The sequence below is a fragment of the Mustelus asterias genome, chromosome 7 (genome assembly GCF_964213995.1).
Source record: "Mustelus asterias chromosome 7, sMusAst1.hap1.1, whole genome shotgun sequence".
NCBI classification, from domain to species: domain Eukaryota; kingdom Metazoa; phylum Chordata; class Chondrichthyes; order Carcharhiniformes; family Triakidae; genus Mustelus; species Mustelus asterias.
In genome coordinates, this window is record NC_135807.1 from 139,134,248 (window position 1) to 139,149,702 (window position 15,455).

The following is a 15,455-nucleotide window of genomic DNA, read 5'->3' on the forward strand; positions in this document are numbered from 1 at the left end:
GTTTGAAGGCAAGAGGTGGGGGTGTGGGGATGGCCTTGGCGAGATGTTTGTCTTCATCAATGACATGTTGAAGGATCCAGAGAAGATGTCATAGCTTCTCTGCTCCGGGGAAGTACTGGACGATGAAGGGTACTCTGTTGGCCGTGTCCCGTGTTTGTCTTCTGAGGAGGTCGGTGCGGTTTTTCGCTGTGGCGTGTCGGAACTGTCGATCGATGAGTCGAGCGCCATATCCTGTTCTTACAAGAGCGTCTGGAGGTGTCTGTTGCGATCCTCCTCATCTGAGCAGATCCTGTGTATACGGAGAGCTTGTCCGTAGGGGATGGCTTCTTTAACGTGTTTAGGGTGGAAGCCAGAGATGTGGAGCATCGTGAGGTTATCCGTGGGCTTGCGGTACAGTGAGGTGCTGAGCTGACCGTCCTTGATGGAGATGCGTGTGTCCAAGAATGCAACCGATTCCGGAGAGTAGTCCATGGTGAGTCTGATGGTGGGATGGATCTTGTTGATGTCATCATATAGTTGTTTCAATGATTGTTCACCATGAGTCCAAAGGAAAAAAATGTCATCGAGTAATAGAGGTTTACAGCATGGAAACAGGCCCTTCGGCCCAACTTGTCCATGCCGCCCCTTTTTTTAAAGCCCTAAGCTAGTCCCAGTTCCCCCATTTGGCCCATATCCCTCTATACCCATCTTACCCATGTAACTATCTAAATGCTTTTCAAAAGACAAAATTGTAATTGCCTCTACTACTACCTCTGGCAGCTTGTTCCAGACACTCACCACCCTCTGTGTGAAAAAATTGCCCCTCTGTACACTTTTGTCTCTCTCCCCTCTCACCTTAAACCTATGCCCTCTAGTTTTAGACTCCCCTACCTTTGGGAAAAGATATTGACTATCTAGCTGATCTATGCCCCTCATTATTTTATAGACCTCTATGAGATCACCCCTCAGCCTCCTACGCTCCAGAGAAAATAGTCCCAGTCTATCCAGCCTCCCCTTATAACTCAAACCATCAAGTCCCAGTCGCATCCTAGTAAATCTTTTCTGCACTCTTTCTAGTTTAATAATATATTTTCCATAATAGGGTGACCGGAACTGTACACAGTATTCCAAGTGTGGCCTTACCAATGTCTTGTACAACTTCAACAAGATGTCCCAACTCCTGTATTCAATGTTCAGACCAATGAAACCAAGCATGCTGAATGCTGCCTTCACCACTCTGTCCACCTGTGACTCCACTTTCAAGGAGCTATGAACATGTACCCCTAGATCTCTTTGTTCTGTAACTATCCCCAATGCCTTACCATTAACTGAGTAAGTCCTGCCCTGGTTCAAATGCATCACCTCACATTTATCTAAATTAAACTCTATCTGCCATTTGTCAGCCCACTGGCCCAATTGATCAAGATCCTGTGGCAGTCCGAGATAACCGTCTTCACTGTCCACTATGCCACCAGTCTTGGTGTCATCTGCAAACTTACTAACCATGCCTCCTATATTCTCATCCAAATCATTAATATAAATGACAAATAACAGTGGACCCAGCACTGATCCCTGAGGCACACCGCTGGTCACAGGCCTCCAGTTTGAAAAACAACTCTCTACAACCACCCTCTGGCTTCTGTTGTCAAGCCAATTTTGTATCCATTTAGCTACCTCACTCTGGATCCCGTGAGATTTAACCTTATGCAACAACCTACCATGCGGTACCTTGTCAAAGGCCTTGCTGAAGTCCATGTAGACAACATCAACTGCACTGCCTTCATCTACCTTCTAGTGTATAGCGTCGGTTGAATGTCCTGTGCGTTGAAGAGGCCTTGTTTGAACCTGTGCATGAAGATGCTGGCATATTGAGGTGCGAATTTGGCCCCCATGGCTGTTCCATGTGTCTGAATGAAGAACTGGTTGTTGAGGGTGAAGGCGTTGTGGCCCAGGATGAAGCTGATGAGCTGTAGAATTGCCTCTGGAGATTGGCAGTTGTCGGCGTTGAGTACTGAGGCAGTTGCAGCAATGCCGTCGTCATGGGGGATGCTGGTGTCGAGTGAAGGTGAACGCTTCAGCGGTCACGGGCATTTAGCCTCTGATCTTCAGGTAAGCGTTTTCCAAGGCAGCCTTCACGACACACGACAGCGCAGAATTGCCGAGCAGAGACTGATAGCCAAGTTCCGCACGCATGAGGACGGCCTCAACCGGGATCTTGGGTTCATGTCACACTATCTGTAACCCCCACGACTTGCCTGGGATTGCAAAATCTTACTAACTGTCCTGACTGGAGACAATACACACCTCTTTAACCTGTGCTTAACCCTCTCTCCACTCGCATTGTCTGCACCTGTAAAGACTTGATTACCTGTTAAAACTCGCATTCCAACCATTACCTTGTAATTGAGTCTGTGTCTATATATGCCCTGTTTGTGAACCCAACTCTCCACTCACCTGATGAAGGAGCAGCACTCTGAATGTAAGTATTTTTGAAGTATAGTCACTGTTATAATGTAGGAAGCACAGCAAGATCCCACAAACAGCAATGTGATTAAAACCAGGTAATCTGTTTTAGTGATTTTACCTAAATATTGACCAAGGTACCAGGGAGAATTCCCCTATTCTCTTTACATCCACCTGAGAAGGAGTGGGGAGGGATCTTGGTTTAACTTATCCCATATTGGAAAATTGTAAATGCAAATCCATTGTTTAGGAAAGATGGGAGAGAGGGAGAAAAAACAAGAAATGATAGGCCTGTTAGTCTAACAATTGTGGAGAACAGTAAGAGGTCTCACAGCACCAGGTTAAAGTCCAACAGGTTTATTTGGAATCACGAGCTTTCGGAGCGCTGCTTCATTACGTGATTGGAAAGGCAGGTTTCACAAACATAGCATACAGAGACAGAGACACAATTGCAAGATAATGGTTGGAATGCAAGTCTTTACAAGGTAACCAAGTCTTTACAGGTGCAGACAATGCGAGTGGAGAGAGGGATAAGCACAGGTTAGAGAGGTGCGAATTGTCTCAAGCCAGGACAGTTAGTGAGATTTTGCAAACCCAGGCAAAATGGCGGGGGGGGCGGGGGCGGGGGCGGGGGGGGGATTTGAGCTGATTTGCCGAGGGGGTTTTAAACTCTCACCTCTTCTCAGTTGAGTAACTCTTGCGTGTGGGGTTCTGAACACGTCCCACACTGTCTCATTCAGCAACATGCCAGTACATTGGTACCAACCCAGGGAGGCAGAAGGAAGAATTGTATCAGGAGGCAGGTATGTCATTATCAGAAGAATGGAAATTAAACAGGCAGGTTATCAAGTGGTGCATTGTAAAGTCCCAGCATTCAGAAAATGTCAAAGCAGATTATAACGAACAGACAGAATTTCATTGCTGACTGTAGTTACATTCATTTTGATTGTTCAGCTATTGAAGTGGTTGCTGTGCGGTATAATTAGCCATTGTCCATCCACCGTTAAGAGTATCAATTAAAGCACCAAGTGTCAAGGCTTGGATGTCCACATGACATTCCCTTGCTGATGTTTACAGCCAAGTTGCTAATGGTGACCACAAAATACCTCGAGTGAATATTCGGGATGTGATCATTGGCAGCACAGACCTTACCGGGAAGGAGTCGTCTATCTAAAGGTAAGAGCATCCCAGGGGATGCAAACATCTACTCCACAATGTCTTACTCTCCAGCCGCTAGTTCCAGTGTTTGAATGAGCCAAAGGGGCAAATTTCAAAACCCCCTTCACTGAGAGTTCTCATTAGGACCCGAAAATTCACAGTTAGAGAATCCTAAAGATTGTTAGTCACGGGTAGGATCTGGCAACTTCCTTTCTGTAAATTCAACTGATTTCCTCAGCATTCCCTGAACAAGTCACAGTTAGCAGATTGGGGAATGATATACAGTAACATATAGCTGGAGTTAATCAGAAATTATATACAGCAGCATATAGCTGGAACAAATCCAGCATGGTGGACACTAACATATAGATTGGGTCAGTCTACAATATGGTGAGCAATAAATAGATTCAATAAATCAGCAGCTTGGGTGCAGGGATTGATTTTCAAATTGCTGACTCCCTCTCTCACAGAATAATTCATATTTCTGTAGCTCTGATCTGATGGTTTGCACTCCAAACTCTGTCTGATTTGGGGGAAATATTTACACCCCATCAAGATGCTGAGCTACCTTCACTGTCCCACGTCTCAGGCTCTCCTGTAAGAAGAACATTCTGTGTGCACGATTTTTAAACCATCTCATTAGAAACACTGTGATTTGTCCAAGTGTTTGAAATGAACACAGATTGAATCCTGGATCATTTTAAACAGCAAACGGTGCAAAATCATCTCGACTCCCCTGGAATGAAAGATACTTTTTACACTATTTGTTTAAACCCATTGAAATGATCAAATGAGAAACAGAAAATGCTGGAAGTACGCAGTTGGTCTGGCAGCAGCTCAGCGGAGCGGAACAGCCGGTAACCCTTCATGAGAGCTGGATATTTAATGGATCAGTATCAAATTCAGGGTCTGGGGAAAGTGGGGAAATGTCAGTGATAACAAGGAGAGCAGGAATTATTCAGTGACACTTTGTGGATTCTCTGTGATCACGCAGCCTGATGTGAGTTAACGTGCTCCTTTACCTCCCAGCAGATACCGAGAGGGCAACAGGAGCTGTGGGATAGCATGAGAGGCCACTCAGTGTGGTGGAGTGTGGCTATCACTCTCAGCCTCTGGTCACTGGACAGCTCAGGTAACCACAGACCAGCTCAAGACTGTGTGAGAAAAACAGAATGCGATCCCACACCTTAACCTCCTGCACACAACACATGGGGCATGGGTTTTCAAAATCACTTTTATCAAACTGCATTCCACCCATCCATCCATACATTAAACCCAATTAAACTGGGAGCTATATCCATCCGTCTGTCTGTCTGTCTACCTATCTATTCATCTGTCTGTTATGTCTGTGTGCATGTGTGTCTGTCTATCTATTTGTCTGTCTCATTTTTCAATATCTATCACTGTCTATGCTTATTTATTCCTTTTTCTGTCGGGAAGAAGATACAAAAGTCTGAGGTCACGTACCAACCGACTCAAGAACAGCTTCTTCCCTGCTGCTGTCAGACTTTTGAAGGACCTACCTTTTATTAAGTTGATCTTTCTCTACACCCTAGCTATGACTGTAACACGACATTCTGCACCCTCTCCTTTCCTTCTCTATGAACGGTATGTTTTGTCTGTATAATGCGCAAGAAACAATACTTTTCACTATGTTAATACATGTGACAATAATAAATCAAATCAAATCCAATCGGATCAAATCAATCTATTTTTCAGTTTCTCAAACTATTCCTGCTGTTTTGAGTATCTCACCAAACCACGGAGGCACCAATGGAGCAACCAGGCTGACGATTAAAGGACAGGGTAAGGTTGACTGATGTGCCCCTGCTCTGCGCTGATTGTTAATCCTCTCTCCTGCTGCTTCTCAGATTCTGTGACTGTCTTCACAGGACTCCCGGGACAGGAGCCGTTTGATTACACAGCAGCAGGAGAGAAGTTGGGCGTAAGCGTGCAGCTGCTAACAGAAACCAGTTCCATCCCCTGTGATGTCGAGAAAGATTCCAGCCACCAGACACAGATCATTTGCTACACCAGGTACAAATATATTCAATCTCCCTGGGCTGATTCACTCAGCAATTCAACTGCATTGGAAAGGTCAGAATGCTTAGCACCTGAGCACCATGGAGACAGACAGATAGAGAGACAGACAGACAGATAGAGAGACAGACAGATAGAGAGACAGACAGATAGAGAGACAGACAGATAGAGAGACAGACAGATAGAGAGACAGACAGACAGACAGAGAGACAGACAGACAGAGAGACAGACAGATAGAGAGACAGACAGACAGTGAGAAAGACAGACAGACAGACAGATAGAGAGATAGACAGATAGAGAGAAAGGCAGACAGAGAGAGACAGACAGATATAGAGACAGATAGATAGATACATACATATATTCATACATACATAGATACATACATACGTACATAGTTAGATAGACAGAGAGATAGACAGACAGACAGACAGATAGACAGATAGATACATACATACATAGAACATAGAACATTACAGCACAGTACAGGCCCTTCGGCCCTCAATGTTGCACCGACCAGTGAAACCAATCTAAAGCCCATCTAACCTACACTATTCCAATATCATCCATATATTTATCCAATAACCATTTGAATGCCCTTAATGTTGATGAGTCCACTACTGCTGCAGGCAGGGCATTCCACGCCCTTACTACTCTCTGAGTAAAGAACCTACCTCTAACATCTGTCCTATATCTCTCACTCCTCAATTTAAAGCTATGTCCCCTCGTGCTAGCTATCACCATCCGAGGAAAAAGGCTCTCACTATCCACCCTATCTAATCCTCTGATCATCTTGTATGCCTCTATTAAGTCACCTCTTAACCTTCTTCTCTCTAACGAAAACAACCTCAAGTCCCTCAGCCTTTCCTCATACGATCTTCCCACCATACCAGGCAACATCCTGGTAAATCTCCTCTGCACCCTTTCCGACACTTCCACATCTTTCCTATAATGCGGCGACTAGTACTGTACGCAATATTCCAAGCGCGGCCGCACCAGAGTTTTGCACAGTTGCAGCATGACCTCCTGACTCCGAAACTCAATCCCTCTACCAATAAAAGCTAACACACCGTATGCCTTCTTAACAACCCTATCAACCTGGGTGCCAACTTTCAGGGATCTATGCACATGGACACCCAGATCCCTCTGTTCATCCACACTACCAAGTATCTTACCATTAGCCCAGTACTCTGTATTCCTGTTACTCCTTCCAAAGTGAATCACCTCACACTTTTCCGCATTAAACTCCATTTGCCACTTCTCAGCCCAGCTCTGCAGCTTATCTATGTCCCTCTCTAACCTGCCACTTCCCTCCGCACTGTCTACAACTCCACCGACTTTAGTGTCATCCGCAAATTTACTAATCCATCCTTCTACACCCTCATCCAGGTCATTAATAAAAATGACAAACAGCAGTGGCCCCAAAACAGATCCTTGCGGTACACCACTCGTAACTGAACTCCAAGATGAATATTTCCCATCAACCACCACCCTCTGTTTTTGTACAGCTAGCCAATTCCTGATCCAAACCACTAAATCACCCTCAATCCCATGTGTCCATATTTTCTGCAAAAGCTTACCATGGGGAACCTTATCAAACGCTTTGCTGAAATCCATATACACCACATCAACCGCTTTACCCTCATCCCCTCTTTGGTCACCTTCTCAAAGAACTTAATAAGGTTTGTGAGGCACGACCTACCCTTCACAAAACCGTGCTGACTATCCCTAATCAAATTATTCCTTTCTAGGTGATTGTAAATCCTATCTCTTATAATCCTTTCCAAAACTTTGCCCACAACAGAAGTAAGGCTCACCGGTCTATCATTACCAGGGTTGTCCCTACTCCCCTTCTTGAACAAGGGGACAACATTTGCTATCCTCCAGTCTTCTGGCACTGTTCCTGTAGACAATGACGACACAAAGATCAAAGCCAAAGGCTCTGCAATCTCCTCTCTAGCCTCCCAGAGAATCCTAGGATAAATCCCATCCGGCCCAGGGGACTTATCTATTTTTACCCTTTCCAGAATTGCTAACACCTCCTCCTTATGAACCTCAATCCCGTCCAGTCCAACAGCCTGCATCTCAGTACTCCCCTCGACAACACTGTCAATTTCCTGTGTGAATACCGACGAAAAATATTCATTTAGTGCCTCTCCTATCTCTTCAGACTCCACGCACAACTTCCCACTACTGTCCTTGACTGGCCCTAATCTTACCCTAGTCATTCTTTTACTCCTGACATACCTATAGAAAGCTTTAGGGTTTTCCTTGATCCTACCTGCCAAAGACTTCTCATGTCCCCTCCTGGCTCTTCTTAACTCTTTCTTTATGTCCTTCCTGGCTAACTTGTAACTCTAGACAGACAGACAGATAATAAGAATGGCTTTTAAATGGTGCTTTTGTTTCATGGTCAGAGCTATGCTGTGATTAATAAAAGTGCAGTGTGTAAAAGATGTTCCTCTGGATTTGATGAATGTTATCTCTTGTTTTAGACCTCTGCCGGAAGACAGATATCAGGTTCTAGTGAACGTAGACGGAGTTCCTATTGATGACCTCAACAGGATTACCTACACTGTAAGGGCAACATTTTTACTCACATCCTTAGATGAAGGAGCACTGAGACCTAACCTTTCACATGCTGCTTCTACAATAACATTCTTACTTGGTAAATCAAATATGAAGCATCATCAAATCTGAAATCACACAGTGAAAGCAACTTGTAAAAAATAAACAGCAATCTGAGGCTTTAAAGTGTAGCCACTTTTGGTTCTTAAAAGATCTTCTTCCCTATTTAGTAACAAGACCAGCCAGTCAGACTCACTCCATGGCCCCATTTCATGTAGGGAAATTAAAGGGTGGCTTTTCACTCTCAGTCCGAGCTGTGATGTGAAGGAGTGAGTCATTCACCTGTTACAGAACCGAATGGATTCGCATTCCACACATACACAACTCTTATTCCTTCCCGTTCAGGAAATTGGGAATTGAAGAGGTTAGGAGAATTTAATAAAAAATCCATCTTCTAACTGAAATTCAAGACCACGACTTCACTAGTAATGAATTTATGACTTTTCTTTTACCAGGCACGTGACTATCATACTCCAACCATCAAAGAGATTTCACCAGTGTCTGGATTGCCAGGTTAGTACTTAAACTGAGTTCTGATAGGAAGAAAGTGTTCTCATTGGTGGAAGGATTGAGGGCACAGCTTGAAGGTGATTGACAGAGAAAACACCAAAATGTGAGGACAAAACCTATTCACACAGCGAGTGGTTAGGGTCTGGAATGTACTGTCTGAGAGTGTGGTGGAGACAGATTCACACAGCGAGTGGTCAGGATCTGGAATGTACTGTCTGAGAGTGTGGTGGAGACAGATTCACACAGCGAGTGGTTAGGATCTGGAATGCACTGTCTGAGAGTGTGGTGGAGACAGATTCACACAGCGAGTGGTTAGAATCTGGAATGTTCTCTCTGAGAGTGTGGTGGAGACAGATTCACACAGCGAGTGGTTAGGATCTGGAATGCACTGTCTGAGAGTGTGGTGGAGACAGATTCACACAGCGAGTGGTTAGGATCTGGAATGCACTGTCTGAGAGTGTGGTGGAGACAGATTCACACAGCGAGTGGTTAGGATCTGGAATGCACTGTCTGAGAGTGTGGTGGAGACAGATTCACACAGCGAGTGGTCAGGATCTGGAATGTACTGTCTGAGAGTGTGGTGGAGACATATTCACACAGCGAGTGGTTAGGATCTGGAATGTACTGTCTGAGAGTGTGGTGGAGACATATTCACACAGCGAGTGGTTAGGATCTGGAATGTACTGTCTGAGAGTGTGGTGGAGACAGATTCACACAGCGAGTGGTTAGGATCTGGAATGTACTGTCTGAGAGTTTGGTGGAGACATATTCACACAGTGAGTGTGAAAGGCAGCGGGTCTGAGACAGTAGATTTTTGTTAGCTGAGAGTATCAGGAGAAAGATGGGAAGATGGAGCCAGGATACAGATTGGCCCTTGAATGGTAGAACAGGCTTAAGGGACTGAATGGCCTCCACCTATTCCTGCAGTCCTATATAGTATTGCTTTCTCTGATGGATGTTAGTGGGTTTTTTCACAATAATCTAACAGCTTTCAGACTTTTATTTCTCAGGTTTGGATTTTTAAAATTGAATTTAAATTCTCAACCTGTCTAGGAAATGTCAGAAATATTAATATCCATCCCAGCAAGAGCTGTCCCTGAGGCCAGATCACTGACAAATCTGACTCACCGACAGCCCCATTTCTGCCGGGATATTGGCAGTAAGTGCAATCTGATTGGACAGTCACTGGATTCCACTGATCTCCCACTGAAATCACTCTGCACGGTTAGTCAACTCTCAGCCAATCACAATGCTCAGTGTGGGATTCTAGAACAAGGTGTTTAATAGCACCTCCTCCCGCCGCACTCCCCCCTCATCCCTCCCTCCACACTCCTCCCTTCATCCCTCCCTCCGCGCTCCTCCCTCATCCCTCCCTCCACACTCCTCCCCTCATTCCTCCCTCCACACTCCTCCCTTCATCCCTCCCTCCGCGCTCCTCCCTCATCCCTCCCTCCACACTCCTCCCCTCATTCCTCCCTCCACACTCCTCCCCTCATCCCTCCCTCCACACTCCTCCCCTCATCCCTCCCTCCGCGCTCCTCCCCTCATCCCTCCCTCCACACTCCTCCCCTCATCCCTCCCTCCACACTCCTCCCCTCATCCCTCCCTCCACACTCTTCCCCTCATCCCTCCCTCCACACTCCTCCCCTCCTCCCTCCCTCCACACCCCTCCCTCCACACCCCTCCCCACCTCTCTCCCTCCACACCCCTCCCCTCCTCCCTCCCTCCACACTCCTCCCCCTCCCTCCACACCCCTCCCCCTCCTTCCACACCCCTCCCCCCTCCTCCTCCCCCTCCCCCTCCCCTCCCCCTCCCCCTCCCCCTCCCCCTCCCCCCTCCCCCTTCCCCCTTCCCCCTCCCCATCCCCCCTCCCCCTCCTCCCTCCCTCCACACCCCATCCCCCTCCCTCCACACCCCTCCTCCCTCCCTCCCTCCATACCCCTCCCCCTCCACACCCCTCCCCCTCCACACCCCTCCCCCCTCCACAAGCCTCCTCCTCCACACACCTCCCCCCTCCACATCCCTCCTCCCTCCTCCCCATCCCCTCCTCTCCTCCTCCTCCTCAGTCCCTCCTCCTCCCTCCCTCCTCCTCCCTCCCCCTCCCTCCCTCCTCCTCCCTCCCTCCTCCCCTCCCTCCACCCCTCCCACCCTCGCTCCTCTCCCCTCCCTCCCTCCTCCTCACCCTCCCTCCCTCCACCCCTCCCTCCCTCCACCCCTCCCTCCCTCCCTCCACCCCTCCCTCCCTCCACCCCTCCGTCCCTCCCTCCACCCCTCACTCCACCCCTCACTCCACCCCTCCCTCCACCCCTCCCTCCACCCCTCCCTCCACCCCTCCCTCCCTCCACCCCTCCCTCCACCCCTCCCTCCGTCCCTCCCTCCATCCACCCCTCCCTCCCTCCCTCCACCCCTACCTCCCTCCCTCCACCCCTCCCTCCCTCCCTCCCCCCTTCCTCCCTCCCTCCACCCCTTCCTCCCTCCCTCCATCCACCCCTCCCTCCTTCCACCCCTCCCTCCCTCCCTCCCTCCACCCCTCCCTCCCTCCATGCCTCCCGCCCTCCCTCCACCCCTCCCTCCCTCCACCCCTTCCTCCCTCCCTCCACCCCTCCCTCCCTCCCCCCCTCCCTCCACCCCTTCCTCCCTCCCTCCACCCCTCCCTCCCTCCCCCCCTCCCTCCACCCCTTCCTCCCTCCCTCCACCCCTCCCTCCCTCCCCCCCTCCCTCCACCCCTCCTTCCCTCCCTGCTCTCCCTCCACACTCCTCACCTCCTCCCTGCCCTCCCTCCACACTCACTACGCCTCGGCTCCCTCTCCTATTTGTATTTCTGGTCTCTCCAGTCACCTTCCACTTCAGCACCTCAGCCGTTTATTTTGGAGCTGTATTGTCTGTTGAACTCTGCCTTTCTCTGCTCTGTTCCCTGTCTTGTGGAGTTGGTTTCTTCGCTCTTTTTGTGTTTCTGACAGTCTGGCTGAGGTGACCGCGATGTGTCATCCAGCTGTTCGCAGCTGCCCTCTCGCTCCTCACCCTCCAACTCCACTTGCCTCAGTAATGGCCGTGGGATCTTCTACATTCAGCTGAGAGTGCAGACTGCATCCTGATTTAATATCGCATCTGAAAGACAGCACATCTGACAGTGCAGCACTCCCTCAGCGTCAACCTCCCTCTGGTTTCTGCTCAGACTCTTGAGGTTGGGGTTTGATCACACGAATGCGAGAGAATTCTCAACATTAATGTTAAAACGAGCTAAAGTGTTTCAGGGACAATGTTGTCCAAACATTTTCTTTCCTTCATTCTTTCTGATTCCCTCTTGGTTTCTAGGTCAACTCATTACCATCCGTGGAAATATTTTCACTGATATTTATGGCAGCAACAAAGGATCTAATTCCAATCACAGGAACACCAAGATTTTGAGGTAAAACTATATCTCTGAGTAAGGTGCACAGAGCCAGCCCAGGCTGCACAATGTCACTTGGATCAGTAGGTTATTTCTATGTTGTTTTGGAATGATTTGGGTTTAGGGGTTGGTTCAGGCAAAGGACTGAATTACCGTAAATAATAAGATCACTCAGTTTGCTTTTTCCAGCTTTTGACCTTCATTGTGGCTGGGTCAAAGTGGCAGAACTTGATAAATGGCAAGATTATGGGAGGTCACAGTTTGGAAAGGAAGAGAGAAACAGAAAGGGGAGAGAAAGAGAAAGAAAGGGAAAGGAAGAAAAAATAGAGTCATAGAGGTTTACAGGATGCAAACAGGCCTTTCAGCCCAACTTGTCCATGCCGCCCTTTTTTTTTTCAAAAAACCCCTAAGCTAATCCCAATTGCCCGCGTTTGGCCCATATCCCTCTATACCCATCTTACCCACGTAACTGTCAAAATGCTTTTTAAAAGACAAAATTGTACCCGCCTCTACTACTGCCTCTGGCAGCTTGTTCCAGACACTCGCCACCCTCTGTGTGAAAAAGTTGCCCCTCCGGACACTTTTGTATCTCTCCCCTCTCACCTCAAACCTATGCCCTCTAGTTTTAAAGTCCCCGACCTTTGGGAAAAGATATTGACTATCTACCTTGTCTATGCCCCTCATTATTTTATAGACCTCTATAAGGTCACCCCTCAGCCTCCTACGCTCCAGAGAAAAAAGTCCCAGTCTATCCAGCCTCTCCTTATAACTCAATCCATCAAGTCCCGGTAGCATCCTAGTAAATCTTTTCTGCACTCTTTCTAGTTTAATAATATCCTTTCTATAATAGGGTGACCAGAATTGCACACAGTATTCCAAGTGTGGCCATACCAATGTCTTGTACAACTTCAACAAGACATTCCAACTCCTGTATTCAATGTTCTGACCGATGAAACCAAGCATGCCGAATGCCTTCTTCACCACTCTGTCCACCTGTGACTCCACTTTCAAGGAGCTATGAACATGTACCCCTAGATCTCTTTGTTCTGTAACTCTCCCCAACGCCCTACCATTAACTGAGTAAGTCCTGCCCTGGTTCAATCTACCAAAATGCATCACCTCGCATTTGTCTAAATTAAACTCCATCTGCCATTCGTCAGCCCACTGGCCCAATTGATCAAGATCCCGTTGCAATTGGAGATAACTTTCTTCACTGTCCACTATGCCACCAATCTTAGTGTTATTTGCAAACTTACTAACCATGCCTCCTATATTCTCATCCAAATCATTAATATAAATGACAAAGAAAGAGAGAGGCAGAAACAGAAAGGGAAAGAGAGAGAGAGAAACAAAAAGTGAAAGAGAGAGAAAGAGAGAATGAGAGAAACAGAAAGTGAAAGAGAGGGACAGGAACAGAAAGGGAGAGAGAGGGAAATAAAGACTTGCCTGATGTAACACTTTTCACAACCATCTCAAAACACTTTACAACTGATTAAGAACTTTTTGAAGTGGAGTGGCTGTTGTAATATAGGAAATGTGGCAGCCAATTTGTGCACAGCAAGATCCCACAAACAGCAATGTGAAAATGTCCCAATAATCTATTTACGGAAATTGTGTTGAGGTTATTCTTGTCCTCGAGTATTCTCAAACTAACGGCTAGTCACATGAACAAAGCACAGTTCAGGAATAAATCATGTTTAGCAGATCAAAGGATGGTCTCTGAATCCAATCATTTTCAGGAAGTCTCCTTTCATTCTCTCCATGTGGAACCTCTCAGGACACGGGGATCCAGTGGCCTTTGAACTTTGATGACTGGCAGTTCATACCAACCTATCTGTCTTTCAAAACTTGTTTTTCTTTATTTAGAATGCAAAGCCTTGAAAATAAAAATGTCAGACAGCGAGTAATTAACCAGGTCACGTGTTTTTCAATTCCAGAGTCTATGCGGGAGGAATGCTTTGTGATCTCCTTCATCCGGATTCAGATACATTGTGAGTTTTGTAACACGGATTGCAAGATCCTTATGGACGTGCAGGTCCTATTCTTCCTGCTTCTAGTCTAATTCCATCGTCCACCCACTGTAGTGTCCTATTCGGTCATTTAGGACTTTTTAGGACCTTGATCAACTACTTTTTCATTGTTCCTTTATCTTAACTGTCTCCCTGACATTTCTTTTGTCCCCTCTCCCTGTTTTTTGGGACTTTATTTTGTTCCTTTGGGAAGTCTGCTTCCTGCAACTCCCTTGTCCTGTCCAACTTCTCCTGGCTCTAGTTTACAACTAACTCAAAAACTCTTTCCATCCTAGCGTGGTCCCTGATTGCTAAGCAACAGCCTAGTTTAAGCCCTGTTTGCTTTCACACTGTACCGGGGTGGCACAGTGGTTCGCACTGCTGCCTCATGGCGCCAGGGACCCGGGTCCAATTCCCGTCTTGGGTCACTGTCTGTGTGGAGTTTGCACGTTCTCCCCGTGTCTGCGTGGGTTTCCTCCGGGTACTCCGGTTTCCTCCCACAGTCCGAAAGACGTGCTGGTTAGGTGCATTGAGTAAGAGTTTTAACAACACCAGGTTAAAGTCCAACAGGTTTATTTGGTAGCAAATACCATTAGCTTTCGGAGCACTGCTCCTTCATCAGATGGAGTGGAAATGTGCTCTCAAACAGGGCACAGAGACACAAAATCAAGTTACAGAATACTGATTAGAATGTGAATCTCTACAACCAGCCAGATCTTAAAGATACAGACAATGTGGGTGGAGGGAGCATTAAGCACAGGTTAAAGAGATGTGTATTGTCTCCAGACAGGACAGCCTGCAAGTCCAGGAGGCAAGCTGTGGGTGAATTGACCCAGACAGGTACTAGACTATGGTGACTAGGGGAATTTCACAGTAACTCATTGCAGTGTTAATGTAAGCCGCACTTGTGACTAATAAATAAACTTTAAACATTCATTACCATGCATACATCTAAACCAAACTCAAGTTATGAATCCTACAAAATTAAACTTACTTAAAGCTATACCCCATTTCTAATGTCCACAAATACAAATTTAAAATATCTTATTAGCTCCATGTAATCTGTAATTCCTGATTTGCCTCCTCGTTTACTGCCAATAGGCAAGGATTAGTCTTCGGCAGCAGCGTAAATTAATGATCTAGAATTGTCAGTCTGATTTCCTTCCACCTGATTCTCCTTTCTATTCAAGCTGATACACTTTTGGCTGCTTTGTGTTAATCTCTAAACTCCATTTCACCCCAGTTTCTTATCCATACCCAAATTCCACCATGAATATTGG

At 46.9% G+C, this 15,455-nt stretch overlaps 1 protein-coding gene across 1 annotated transcript in view; it reads left to right on the forward strand.

Moving 5' to 3' along the window:
* The first annotated feature begins 4,390 nt into the window (after positions 1–4,390).
* Positions 4,391–15,455, forward strand: part of pkhd1l1.1 (PKHD1 like 1, tandem duplicate 1) — a 169,579-nt gene continuing 158,514 nt past the window's right edge. Inside the window, exons 1-7 of the mRNA XM_078215522.1 lie at positions 4,391–4,457; positions 5,320–5,406; positions 5,493–5,637; positions 8,133–8,214; positions 8,721–8,778; positions 12,091–12,184; positions 14,104–14,157. Of these exons, the coding sequence (XP_078071648.1) occupies positions 4,391–4,457; positions 5,320–5,406; positions 5,493–5,637; positions 8,133–8,214; positions 8,721–8,778; positions 12,091–12,184; positions 14,104–14,157 (587 nt within the window). The remainder of the gene's footprint in view (positions 4,458–5,319; positions 5,407–5,492; positions 5,638–8,132; positions 8,215–8,720; positions 8,779–12,090; positions 12,185–14,103; positions 14,158–15,455) is intronic.